This window comes from Dreissena polymorpha, chromosome 10, assembly GCF_020536995.1.
Source record: "Dreissena polymorpha isolate Duluth1 chromosome 10, UMN_Dpol_1.0, whole genome shotgun sequence".
In the NCBI taxonomy this organism is placed as follows: domain Eukaryota; kingdom Metazoa; phylum Mollusca; class Bivalvia; order Myida; family Dreissenidae; genus Dreissena; species Dreissena polymorpha.
This window is the reverse complement of record NC_068364.1, coordinates 26,896,655-26,910,188: the sequence shown is the minus strand read 5'-3', so window position 1 is coordinate 26,910,188 and position 13,534 is coordinate 26,896,655. Positions and strand designations below refer to the sequence as shown.

General features: G+C 34.5%; 1 protein-coding gene across 12 annotated transcripts in view; it reads right to left on the bottom strand.

Moving 5' to 3' along the window:
* LOC127847287 (uncharacterized) overlaps nt 1-13,534 on the bottom strand; it is a 382,744-nt gene that overhangs the window by 118,336 nt on the left and 250,874 nt on the right. For 2 of the 12 annotated variants that reach the window (XM_052379113.1, XM_052379111.1), the window contains exon 2: nt 4,590-5,016. The exons of 6 other annotated variants lie outside the window; for them this stretch is intronic. In XM_052379113.1, coding sequence (XP_052235073.1) covers nt 4,590-4,969 — 380 coding nt within the window. In that variant the 5' untranslated portion in view covers nt 4,970-5,016. The remainder of the gene's footprint in view (nt 1-4,589; nt 5,017-13,534) is intronic. 4 more of the 12 variants (XM_052379118.1, XM_052379105.1, XM_052379104.1 and 1 more) reach the window with 3 other exon arrangements.

The following is a 13,534-nucleotide window of genomic DNA, read 5'->3' as shown; positions in this document are numbered from 1 at the left end:
AAAATACATTAAGCCCTGTTTTCCCGCCACACATGCTGGACACACAGGTGGTTAGCGTGTGGCTATGATAATAATTAGTGAAAACATCTTTTTGAATGATAAATAATCATATTAAAACGAAAAATCAAATTTTCTATAAAAAAAAATCACTATCGTTTTATAAATAACAAGGTATCCCAACTCGAAATCATCCGAAAACGGGGTGCATCGTTTTGAGCAGCCATTACTAAATTAATTTTGCAGCGATTTTCATGACCCGGTCTTATTCAACGCAGAAATGAATTTCCTTTTAGGAAATGTATATATATTGTTATATTTCTACACATGCTGGGTCAAATTTTAAGAAATAAAGCTATACATAATTCGCTCGACCCAGTTGTGATCGATCAGACCGTATTTATGAATGAAATCTCCAGTTGTAAAGACACAACTCCGCATTGGAGCAATGAAATCACTCTTGTGTTTAAAATGTCAGTTGGTTGAAATGTATGTAAACACAGGTTTGAAAATGTTTTGATGCATAATGCTACGGCAAGCACGGTAAGAATGTTTTTTTTCATATGTTTTATTGAATTATGGTATCGAGGTTCGTGAACTTTGCAGGGAAAATGCCCTTTTCCCCGTGAAGATTTCAGTCATGAATACTGTCTGATCGATCACAGCTGGGTCACGCGAGTTGTGTATCGTGTTATTTCTTAAAAGTTGACCCAGTATTTGTAAAAATATTGCAAGACATATACATTTCCAGAAAGGAAATTTATTTCTGCGTTGAATAAGACCAAGATCGTGAAAATCGCTGCAAAATTGATGAAGTAATGGCTGTTTAAAACGATGCATCCCGTTTTCGGATGATTTCGAGTTGGATACCTTGTTGAATATATATTTAACTTATTTTTTTAAAGAAAAGTTGATTTTTCGTTATAATATGATTACTTATCATTCCAAAATATGTTTTCACTAATTAGTATTATAGCCACACGATAACCACCTGTAGCTGGACACTTTTAAAAAACACTATACAAATTCAAGTACTTATGCACTTAATTGATTGTAAACAATGACGGTTGAAACCCGTGCGTGGGAATTTTTCTGGTAACCAAGAGCGACGTCAACGTTCATGACAAACCTGTTTATATGACATTTATTTATTGATTTTTTCCAACTTGATTGAAAATTATGTTTTATGATATTTTAATACATGTAGATGAAGTAGTTGTTTTCTCAACGAGGAGTACAATAGTTGTACAGTACTAGACACGAGTACTTGTAACTTTCAGGTTTCTTTTTATACCACAGACATTATATAGTCATAAAATGATAAATATGTGTTTATAGAAATTGTAATTATAGCATGGTAAACAGACTAGAGAAATCTGAAAGTTTCACGCACAGGTCTGTGGCAATGGGGGTTTGGGCTACTTTATAAATATGAGGTCGATATGCAATGCACATCGGTAGATTACGTCTACTGTAATTATTTGGATTAGGGAAGGGCCACACTTCCAACACATCAGCCCCGTTATGTTCTGAATAAAATACATGTATAATTTCTTGAGTGCCAATTGCATCTTACAAATATCAAAAACATTCACGGCAGTCAATTCATTGTGTAAACCTACTGGTCTTCATGGCAATAATGAACGTATTTAGTTTAATGGAGATTATATAACGAAGGGAACTAATTCAGCTTATTCAGTTTACTAGTCAAAATGATTCGGATGTTTTCGCTTTTTTTTCCGAAAAGTAATTTATTCAACATACGGAAAAAAAACGCGCGCCAACTGTTGTCATAATTTAGTAACTTGCATTCTGCTTACTGCCTGTTGCTTACTGCCGTTGTTAATGACGCTTAGTGGAAAAACCGATTATGACTGGTTTCAGGAATAATGAACACACAAACATTGGATAGTCACCAAGCATGTTGAAACAATCATCAAGTATAACCGATAGAGAACAAGCATGTTGGAACTGTCATGAAGCATGTTAGAATAAACATCACGCATAATGTAAATATTCATCATGAATGATGTAATGTTGCAGCAATCATCAAGTATAAACGAATAGACAACAATCATGTTGGAATTGTCATAAAGCAAATTAGAATAAGCATCAGTCATAATGTAAATATTCACCACGAATGATGTAACTTTTACCTAAATATCCTTCCATAGACATGTGTTGTTACTAAAATAGACATAGAGATTTGAGCATTGGGAGTGACCTAATCATACTGTGCTTTAGCAGTATTACGGAATACCGTTAGTGCCATCGTGGTAACACATTAAAATCCAGAGGGCGAGAACGCGAGAACGCGATAGTACGATGGCGACAATGTGACAATACGATGATGACAGGGTGACAATACGATGGCGACAATGCAATAGTACGATGGCGACAATGCGAGAACGCAATAATACGATGACGACAATCAGACAGTGCGATGACGACAGTGCGACAATACGATGGCGACAGTCAGATAGTACGATGGCGACAATACTACAGTTCGATAGTGCGATAATACGATGACGACAGTGCGAAAATACGGCTATTCGAAAATGCGATGGCGACAGTGCGACAATACGATGGCGACAATGCGATAGAACGATGGCGACATTGCGATGATACCACGGCGACAGTACGATATGACTATCGCATTGTCGCCCCCGTACTATCGCACTGCCGCCATTGTATTGTCGCACTGTCGCATTGTCGTCATCGTACTAGCGCGTTTTCGCAATCGTACGAACGCATTGTCGCCATCGTATTGTCGCACTGTCGTCATCGTACTTTCGCGTTCTCGCATTCTCGCCCTCTGGATTTTAATGAGTAACCACGGTGGCCCTTACGGTATTTTGTACAGTAAAGTGCGTAAAGTCTGGTTTGGAATAACAATTTATATGCCGAAAACAGATGTTGAAAACCCGACTTTGTTTTATAAGTAGTAGTCTAAATATACAATGAGTTTTCCGAGCATTAAATAAACATATTAAAATAAAATTCATGTTCGTATCGGTTGAAGTTCTTGTTAATAGTAGAAGCAAAGAACACAATAAAACGCTGATTGGGCTTACTAATTTGAGGCAAGAAAAACACATCGCGCTATTATATATAACATATAACGCGCATCCGCAAAGTTCGAGCGCCCGTCTCGGTGCCGTCGTTTCCGGTGAAAGTTTCGCACAGGAGCTACCGAGTTTGGATATGAGACCACGAATCATGGCTTGACTTTATATATCAGTCAGCGTAGAACCTGACCAGACTGCGCGGTTGGACAAGCTAGGATGGACCAACTTTGACCGCATATGACATAAGACCCATTTTCGCATGACGCGGGTCATCTGACCTTTATAATGTGATATAGCTTTGAATGGAATTTGCACATAGTTTATGGCATGGACTTATTGTTATGTTAATGTGTTGCACGCTTTCAAAAGCAGAGGGCATATATAAGATCAATTATACTACGGAGTTCATTTTCTGTTGCAAAATGAAATGCAATAAAGATTGTTACTCAGCGGTGTGTACAGTATGACAGCGTTGTCTGTCTGCGATGCATTTATACTGGTTCTAAGCTGGCATACTCACCAATTGGACTCAATCATCTGCTCGAACAAGAAATGATAAGTTCTACTAGCATAAACCTTTAATTGTAACTCACTTTAAAAATATTCATGTTATTTATATTATTCAATTTATTATTCAAAATTATAAATATTATTTTCTTTATTGTTGTTTTTCGCATTAAGAAACTTATTCGGCTTACGAAACTGAAAAATCCCATTGGAAAAAAATCCCATGGGACAAAAAATCCCATGGGATTTCCCATGGGATTTTTTGTTTTTTTTTTAAACACGACTAAACGCATTAAAATATCGTAGTTGTTCATCATTTCATAAAATATGATGTTTCTGAAAGTTTCATGAATAAATCTCTCAAAATAAGAAAAAAATCCCATGGGATTTTTTTCTCCCATTTTAAAATGGGATTTTTTTATTACTATATATTTTTATATATAATTGGCATAAAACCAATATACAGTCCTTAAATAACGTTAAAATACTTGCAAACGCAAATAAAACACGTTTTTTAAAATGTTCAAAATCCCATGGGATTTTTCTCCCATTTGCAAATTATGGGAGAAAAAAAATCCCATGGGAGAAAAAATCCCATGGGAAAATCGAAAATCCCATGGGAAAATGCAAAAATCCCATGGGAACCCCAACTTTGCTTATAAATTTCATAGTGAAGAAAACGCGTTTTTTGAGTGAAAATAACCAATTATTAATCAACGATAAGACTTTTATCGCATACTATGTCTCAGAGTAGCAAATCTTTAAGAAAAAAGGTACTTAAGTTTGCGAAATTTCGGTTTCGCAAAGTTTTTCCGGTGGCCAATTGAAACCTAAACGCAAAGTGTGGCGGAAAGACGGACAGACGGACAGTCCGATCACTATATGCCCTCCTTCGCGGGCATAAAATGATTTTGCGTAATAATGTTACATTCTTGCAACAAAGATTAAAAACCCTGCATTTTTGTAATGGTAGTGTTTTTTCTATAATTAAAATGAAGAAACAATATATTAATATACCTGTGTTTAAGGAATGCACAATTTGTGCAGCACAGCTCACTGTGATCATCACAATACATTTTCAGGCTTTCTTCTTTATGAATATCACATTTCAGAAGAAAATCTTCAACCTTCTCGGCCACTGGCCATTTCTTCATAGCTCCTCTTCCACAGGGGGTATGTTTTGTAAACAACTTGTTGTGCATGTTAACACATTCTCCACAGTAAAACTTCACACAAGATTCACAGTAGAAATCAGCCATTTTATCCAGTTTTTTGTCTTCGCAGGTCGAGCACAAGAAGTCTTGGATCATGTCGGATCCCTTGTCAATGGTGGATTGTGAAAAGCTTTTTGTAATGTCAGATCCCTTGTCTAAGGAGGATTGTGAAAAGGTTGCCATTTTACTAAATTAATTTTCACAAACACGGCAGCTAAGGATCCCTTTACCTTTGATTCAACTTAAATATGTTAGTGCCTCTAAATGATTGTCAGCTAAATTAAACAGCTCAACAAATCTCGCCCATCCAATTGTCCAAAGCCCGTAAACAAGTTATGCATAACATAACCAGTATGAAACAAATATAAAACTCCTGTTTGTTTGAAGGTTTAAACTTAAGTAAACAAAGTAACTATGTAATCTGTGAATCGTATGGTAAGATAAAACCACATGGTTAAACCTGAGTTTGCCATTGGTTTACTTGGGTATACAAAAGGAAATATTTCAACTCGAGGCTGCGTTAAATCAATAAAGCAAGAAGAAAAATTGCTTTAAGTAGTATCGATTACATGGGTAAAATATGAAGCATGTTAAACAGTATACCACATTGAAAGCCTATATAGGGTTTCAATCAAGCTGTAATGAATGTAATTTTCACAAATAAGCATTTCATTTAGAGACAATTTTCTTAAGTAAATGATAAATTGAAAATCAATAAAACTGTCTTTGTCATGCCTGAAATATTCCACCTCATACCTATTTGTCTGAAAACATCGGTAGTTAGGTTTATTAAGACAAACTATATAGAAAACAATAATTCCGCTCACCTGAGACACGCAGGTAAAAACTGCAATGTGCTGACTTTGTGATGTTTGTTGTGTAAGAACTATGTTGTTTTTACCAAGATGTTTACTCTGTGTGACACAGATTTCGTATGGTTTAAAACAATGTTTGAATTAATAAAAATATTTAGTACATTATTAAGTGGTTTACTATATAAGTCCATATAACAAGTGTCCCCTCATGCCTAGTTAGTTTTGATCCCAGGGGCCTGATTTGAACATTCCAGTAAAGGAAACCCACATACACCATGTCTTGCAGTGTCAGAGATTTTTTTTTTAAAGTTATTTATTATATACGTCTATATACATTTTTTCTAGAATACAGAAACTTTAGTGATTACAGCATTTTAAAAGATACTGCAGTGGTTTGCGTTTTCAGGCAGCCATGTGAAGATATCCCAACATCAGGTTAAGACTATCTGAGGTAAACAGATTTCTCAAAACTTGCCTGAAAATTCAATCAGAACACAGATTTGTGTTTTGGATTGGACAAAGGACCTGGGCAACTATCCTGACCCCTATAGTGTCTTTGTAGGGGCTGACATTGTTTACATTCAAGAAGTTTCTGAATATTTTATGAGAACTTTTTTTAAACTCAGTCACAAAGACAAGCTATTTCGTCTGTCCTGTAACATTTAAATGAACGACATAATAATTTCTTAGACAGACTGCGTGAACATTATTCTTTGAATAAAATTTTGTATGATAAATTAAAGGATGTGATTTTATGTCTGGCTACAGTGTTACAGTTACATGCAGGTGAAAAGATGCTTATTTAAAAAAGAATACTATTAAACAAATTATATGCAATATTAAAGCCCGGATTTAATAAACACTGTATACATATTCGATCTTTACTAAATATTATAGACAATAATAAAGAAGGCTCAAATTTATTAAAGATCGTTTATGTTTATCAATCTGGGGACAAAATAACATGAAAATATAAAACTATTAAAAGAAAGACAATCACACTTATACAATACATCCATACACATGAAACAATTATTTACAGTTTACATTGAGGCAAGATAAAAAGTGTAGACAATAAACTTTTGGACCCATTTTTGGAAACACAATTTCCTTAATGCATGTTTGTGAAGTGTCCCGGATTAGCATGTGGAGTCTCCACAGGCTTATCAGAGTCAACACTTTCGGTGTAAAGTGGATTAACCACTAGGAAGAGACTTCTGTTAAACACAAACTACCATAAAAGCGGAAAGTATTATCCCTGATTAGCCTGTGCGAACTGCACAGGTTAATCTGTGACAACACTTTAAGCATCAACCTTAACGCACCAATAATAAGCAGACTTTTCGTCGCTTTGCAACAATGGCCGCCATTCCTCCAAAATGTTAGTATAAATAAAATCAAAGAAGTACACTCTTCTATATATGTATTTCACAGCCGATATGTGATTAGTTTCGCGTTTTAACACGGTTTTTAAAATTGTCACAATCAAGAACTGTATAAAATACAGTGTTTAATCAAAATGCTTCATGGTCTTAAAAAATATGTTAAAGTGATAAACCCAGCTAACACTTTGGTTCGCGCAACCGCTTAATTGGTTACTAAAAAGACGAGATTGATTTAGTGCTCTAACTACCATTTTCATTCAGAAAAAAACGCATTTAAAGGTTTAACCTTTATTTTCTCACTTATTAAAATGTGGGAGATAGAGCAAAGTGGAATCGAAAAATTGTTTTGTGACGACTGAATATTGAATCCGATTACATCATATTAAAGATCTCGTTCTCACGAACACATCGATATAAAAAAAAAACTCATTTTTGAAAAAAATGAGATAGAGCACTACTGTAGCAATAAAGCGTCGATGTGTCTCTCTCAATTTCCTGGACAAGCTCACTGCCGTCCTGCAATAGGAAACATATATCAACTGTGCTCTTGGAAAATGGTGTTAAATGCATTTGCGTAAAGTTTCATACAATTGTCGTCCCAGATTAGCTCGTGAAGGCCGCCCAGGCTTATCAGGAAGTTTCTGAATATATGCTGAGAACTTTGTTCAAACTCAGTCACAAAGACAAGTTTTTATTGTATTTTTATTAGGAAGTCCCTCCTTACAAAAACATCCGATTCATGAGGTTTGTGTCTTCCCTGAATAGCTTATGCGGGCTGCACAGGCTAATCTGTGACAACACTTTCCGCTTTTATGAACCTTATTTTTCCCAACACGAGACTCATGTAATTTAATTTCTTACATATTATGTGCATATACTTCTCAACTGAATAACTTTTATATAAACGCAAAAGAAGAAACTCACACATTGATGACGATAATCCACATGAGCTCTTTATTGACTTGAAACATCATTTGTTTTTCCACAAATGCTGAACGTTTGCAGGCTGAAAGAAACATGTGACTGGGCGTGCCTGTTTATTGTTTGGAACCCGGCAGTGATGAGGGGCTGTGTAAATAATATAGAGACGCGACCGAGACGCATCCACCGGGCATCCGCATGGGGTTCCTTGTATGGGAAACGAATCTGAAACGAGATTGCCCACTGCACATGCGCGTATGCCTGGTTTTCCTTGTGGTTTTCCAGGTTATTTATGGTTATTTATGCTAATTAAGGGTGAACATACACTAACATATTCCTCTCACTTGAGGGCCGAACGCGATTGTTTGGCCACGTTGTCAATATCCCCAAACCTATTTGTTATGCTGTATTATGGAAAAACAAAATAACTAATTGATTTCTGAAATTCTTCGTCGATAACTTGGAAAATACGTGTAGTTCTAACAAGGCGTTTACAATCGGCAGAGTACTGTTAACGCTAAAGTGTCCCGGGTTCGATGACAAGTATTTCATAGAGGATATGTGTTGGTTTCGGTGGCATATCGATTGTCATTCACGAATGATCATATAACATATATGTTTTCTATGATCACGAGTGAATTAACATCGATAATTGTCCGAATCCAACACATTGTCTTCTAATTAAATTAAACGTTGTTTTTGATATGAGTCGCATAATGGGGAAAACCGGGCTTTATGCATGTGCGTAAAGCGTCGTCCCAGATTATCCTGTGCAAACCGCTCATGCATCGCTATGGGAAAAAAGGGCTACGCACGTGCATGTCCTTTCAGCGCAGTGGTTGGTATACAAGCTTCTCACCAAGGCGATCCGGGTTCAATCCCAGACTCATTTTTGGCATAACGCGAGTAATTTAGTTTCTTTACTATCGTGTTTACGTTTTTTATAATGCAAAACTGTTTGATAGAATTAAGAACATGATATTGAAGCGATATATGCGGAATGTTATGTCCGTAACATTTGAACCATAACCTTGTTTGAAAGTAAAAAAAAAATATTACTTTAAAATTAAACAAACAGATGTTTAAATCTATTTGCCTATGACCACGCTGATGACGAATTCGTTGGAATTTTTAAGATATCTAAAGCCGTTCAAACGTTATCCATTTTGAAAAAAAATAAAAAAAATACATATATATCATATAATACCAAAAAAAATATTTTTTTTGTTTTTTAATAAAACATAAACAGTTTATAGTGCTGTTTAAACGTTTGGAAAAAAAATGAAAAAAAAAAAGAAAAAAGAAAAAAGTTATAATCAAAACATATTTGGCATTAAGCACCCTTTTCATAGACCGTCCCATTTACGTGCACAATTGAAATACGCTCGCTCGCTCTCTCGTTCGCTCCATCGAAATCAAACAATAAGATAGTGAAATCTATATGAATTTGACTCGCTGAATCCGAATCCGTTGTTAATTTTCCGATATCTTGATCCGAAAAAGAATTATTGAGTTTAAGTGGTAAACTTCGATAAGAATGCAGCACACTTTTATCAGAAGCTCAAAATCCAGTGTACCTTAAAATCCAGTGAAATAAAACAATCAGATAGTCCAATCGATGTGATTTTGTCTACCTGAACCCGACTCCGGTGCTACTTTCTCGATATATTGAACCGTTAAAGAATTATTGATGTTAAATGGTGCCGTTCGATAAGACTGCAGCAACCTTTTAAAGTTACATTACTATTCAAAATCAACAAAAATTTCGTACACTATTTCGTAAAATAAACTAAATCAGTTAAAAATCAGTGTTCCTTGTGGCAATTGCCGAAATTTCAGCGCCAGGTTTGGTGAAATAGATGTCTGTATATACCGAAATGCTCGTTTTTTATTATTGTTTTGCATATTTAATTCCATTTTAATTTCCCGCAACGATATCTATTCATACGACACATGAACACTATCATGGTGTTCGTGTGTCGTATGAATAGATATATTCGCGGGAATAATGCCTTAATAGAAAAGAATACATTTGAAATAGATGCATACTACTCACTCATTTAGTCACTCAGTCAGTCACTCACTCAATCACTCACTCCCTCACTTACAGTCAGTCACTCACTCAGTCAGTCAATCAATCACACAGTCACTTACTCAGTCCATCAGTCATTTAGTTTCTCGGATCAAGATTTTGGTATTAATAACGGATACAGTTAGCCCTTAAATAATAGTGTAAGTTCGTTCGCACTTTTGTGTTTGAAAAGTCTTTATGACCACCATCAGAAAACGGCGCTTAGCGTGTATCGTCCGTCTCCAAACCTCAAATGTAAGGGTCACACTTTAAGTTTAAATAAAAGTCAGGTCAAAAGAGTTAGTTAAACTGTGGTTACTGAGCAATTATCTGCAACTCATCTTGCTACCAGTTGTTTATACAAAATATTTATTATACTCGATATTTTACATAACTCACCCAGTCCTCTAAGCCGAAATAATCCGGAAAACAAAATAGTGTCTTTGTGTCGTATGAACGAATCTGCATAATATCACTTTAATAGTAAAAAAAACATTTTAACGCATAACTTTTTTATTTGTGCTTGAAAAACTACAATTTTAATAAAACATTAACAGTTTACGGTGTTGTTTAAAAGTTTGAAAACGAATTTGAAAACAACTCAAACATACAAAAGTTATTAATAAAAATAATATTTAAAAAAAACATATGTATCATATAACCAAAAAAAAATCAAAGTTTTTGTTTATATTAAAACATAAACAGTTTATAGTGCTGTTTAAAAGTTTGATTTTTTTTTTGAAAAATGATAAAAATAAAAAAGTTATAAGCAAAATAAGTTTTGCATTAAGCACCCTTTTCATACAAACGTCCTATTTACGTGCACAAACGAAATACGCTCGCTCGCTCGTTCGCTCGCTCCATCGAAATCAAACAATAAGATAGTGAAATCCATATGAATTTGGCTCGCTGAATCCGAATCCGGTGTTAATTTTCCGATATATTGATCCGTTAAAGAATTATTGATTTTAAATGGTCAAATTCGATAAGAATGCAGCACAGTTTTAACAGAAGCTCAAAATCCAGTATACCTTAAATTCCAGTGAAATAAAGCGATTAGATAGGCCAATCTATGTGATTATGTCTCCCGGAACCCGAATCCGGTGCTACTTTTGCGATATCTCGACCCCTTAAAGAATTATATTGCACGTGGCTTATAAAGTTTGGAGTTATATTTTTGTACGCTGCTATTACCCCTGCGCTTAATTCTAGTCGCTGAATATAAGAACTCTTTCTGCTAAAACAACTTGAGTTTTGAAGGCGGTGTTGCACTGATATTTTGTATGCAGGTAGCTTACCTGCAGACCTCACTTGAGATTTACACAATTATGTGAATTTAATTACATTATTTAATATGAGCATCTAGTCTCATGACATTGCGGTAAAAAAGAATCATATTTTTAAGATATTCTTATATTCTATATTGTTATAGCAGTGATTTCAAATGATTAACAACGCAATTGCAAATCTAGTAATAAAAACATGCTTTACAAATAATAGACATATATTCAAAATGTTTCTAAGCTTGTTTTAAACGAGGCCTTAAACCTTATGGTATAACAAGGAATGGCATAATACAGTTTTTGCTCTCGTTGACTTCCATTTCACATTAACTGGATGGTAAGACATTTGATTTTATGGCAAAGTGTACGATAGCATCAGATAATTATATATGAGTGGCGCTCTGGAAAAAAGGGGGCTTACTGCATGTGCGTAAAGTGACGTCCTGAATTAGCTTGTGAAGCTCGCAAGATAATCAGGGACCACATTTTCGCTGTTATGGTTTTGTTTAAAGGAAGTCTCTTGGAACTGAAAATAAAGTTTAGGCAGAAAGTTTCGTTCCAGATTAGGCTGTGTGGACTGCATAGGTTTATCTTGGACGACTGTTTACGAACTTGTATAAATTCTTGTTTTCCCAGAGCCAAAATAAGCATCTTTGTAGTCATTTGATATGTATTCATCTAAATTTGATGTTGATGTTTATTTGTAATAATTACTGATATTGTTAAAATTTGAATAAACAATGTATCAAGTTAATGTCTTGTGGTTTCTTACTTCACAACTCTCTTCTAGTAAAAAGTCAACAGATGTGTGCTCATGTGAGTCTTGCTCTAGCAAACCGACTCAATGCATGAGCGTAAAGTGTCCTCCTAGTCTGTGCCATCTGAACAGGCTAATCATGGATGACACTTTCAGCCTGGAGTGGTTTTCATATAGATGATACTTCCTTTAAACCACAAATTCCGTGAAAGGGTCTTCACTGATTAGCCTGTGCAGACTGCACAGGCTAATCTGGGACAGCACTTTACTCTCATGCAGTAAGCCAAGTTTTTCCAGAACGGGTAGTTTCAATATGTGCCCCCACATTTTCTCCCATGTCGGCAATACCAAAATGTGTCATAAATAAGACAGTTTTTTGAAAAGATAAATACATTTTATTCTGTTACAAAACTTTGGTACATATTGAATTTGATGCTTTACCAGGATATACATAGATGATAATTTGTACAAATACTGTTTACTCTGTATACAAACAGATGCCAACAATAATAGATTGATATCACTTGCACAGTTAGCTAATGAACAACATTAATTTTCCTTGAAGGGTATTTTTTGTTTATTTGGGACCATATTCTTGTTAGCAAACAAATTACAATTTTTTATACTGAGAAAACAAGGTAATTAGTTTAAATATACAATGTAGTCTAAACTCCACCAAAAAGTGTCACTATAGTGTCGGAAAGCTTACCTATACTTAAACATGGTTTCTAAATTTTTTAGAAACAGTTTAATTGTATAAATACTTGATACGAATAAAACATTAATTTTACTCGCAATTTAAACATTCATGTATTTTAAGGAATTTAAAATAAATGTTATAAAACATTGGAGAAGAAAAATTAAATGAAGATATGTATGCTGAAACAGTGTTAACATACACCCAAGAAAATACACATACGATATTCAGGTTTTTGTGGAGATTGTCTCTGGACACAGTCTTACTGTAGACAAAAATATTGTGAAATTAAAGCTTCAATTGGAAAACAAATACATCAGATTAACAGTCAGATTTGGTAAATATGGACAAACATTTTAGAATGCAAAACAAGACGCCTATAATGAACTTCAGGTAGGTAAATAAGTACAGATTATGATACAATTTGTTGATAAGAAATATCCTCATTTTATAAATGGCAACCAGCCAAAAATATGTTTAGGCTTAGAAATTAAACTAACCTTACCATATACTTATACATGTTTTGTTCTTAACCCAAATTTCATGTTACAAGCAATTTGAATGTTAACATCAAATAAAAAGTAAACAGTGATTCGATCCCGCATCTGCAAAGGGTGCATAATAACAAAAAAGTATTTCTAACAATCATTTGGATTACTAATTTTGCATTCTATATACACAATCGACTTAAGGAGTGCATTCTTGAAAGACTTAGTATAAAATACCACATTAGTCTTACAAGTAAATATATAAAGAGTGTAGGTAACACATCTGAAACAAATCTGCCTAAACAAATAAGCTTTTATAAATGTTTTAAAG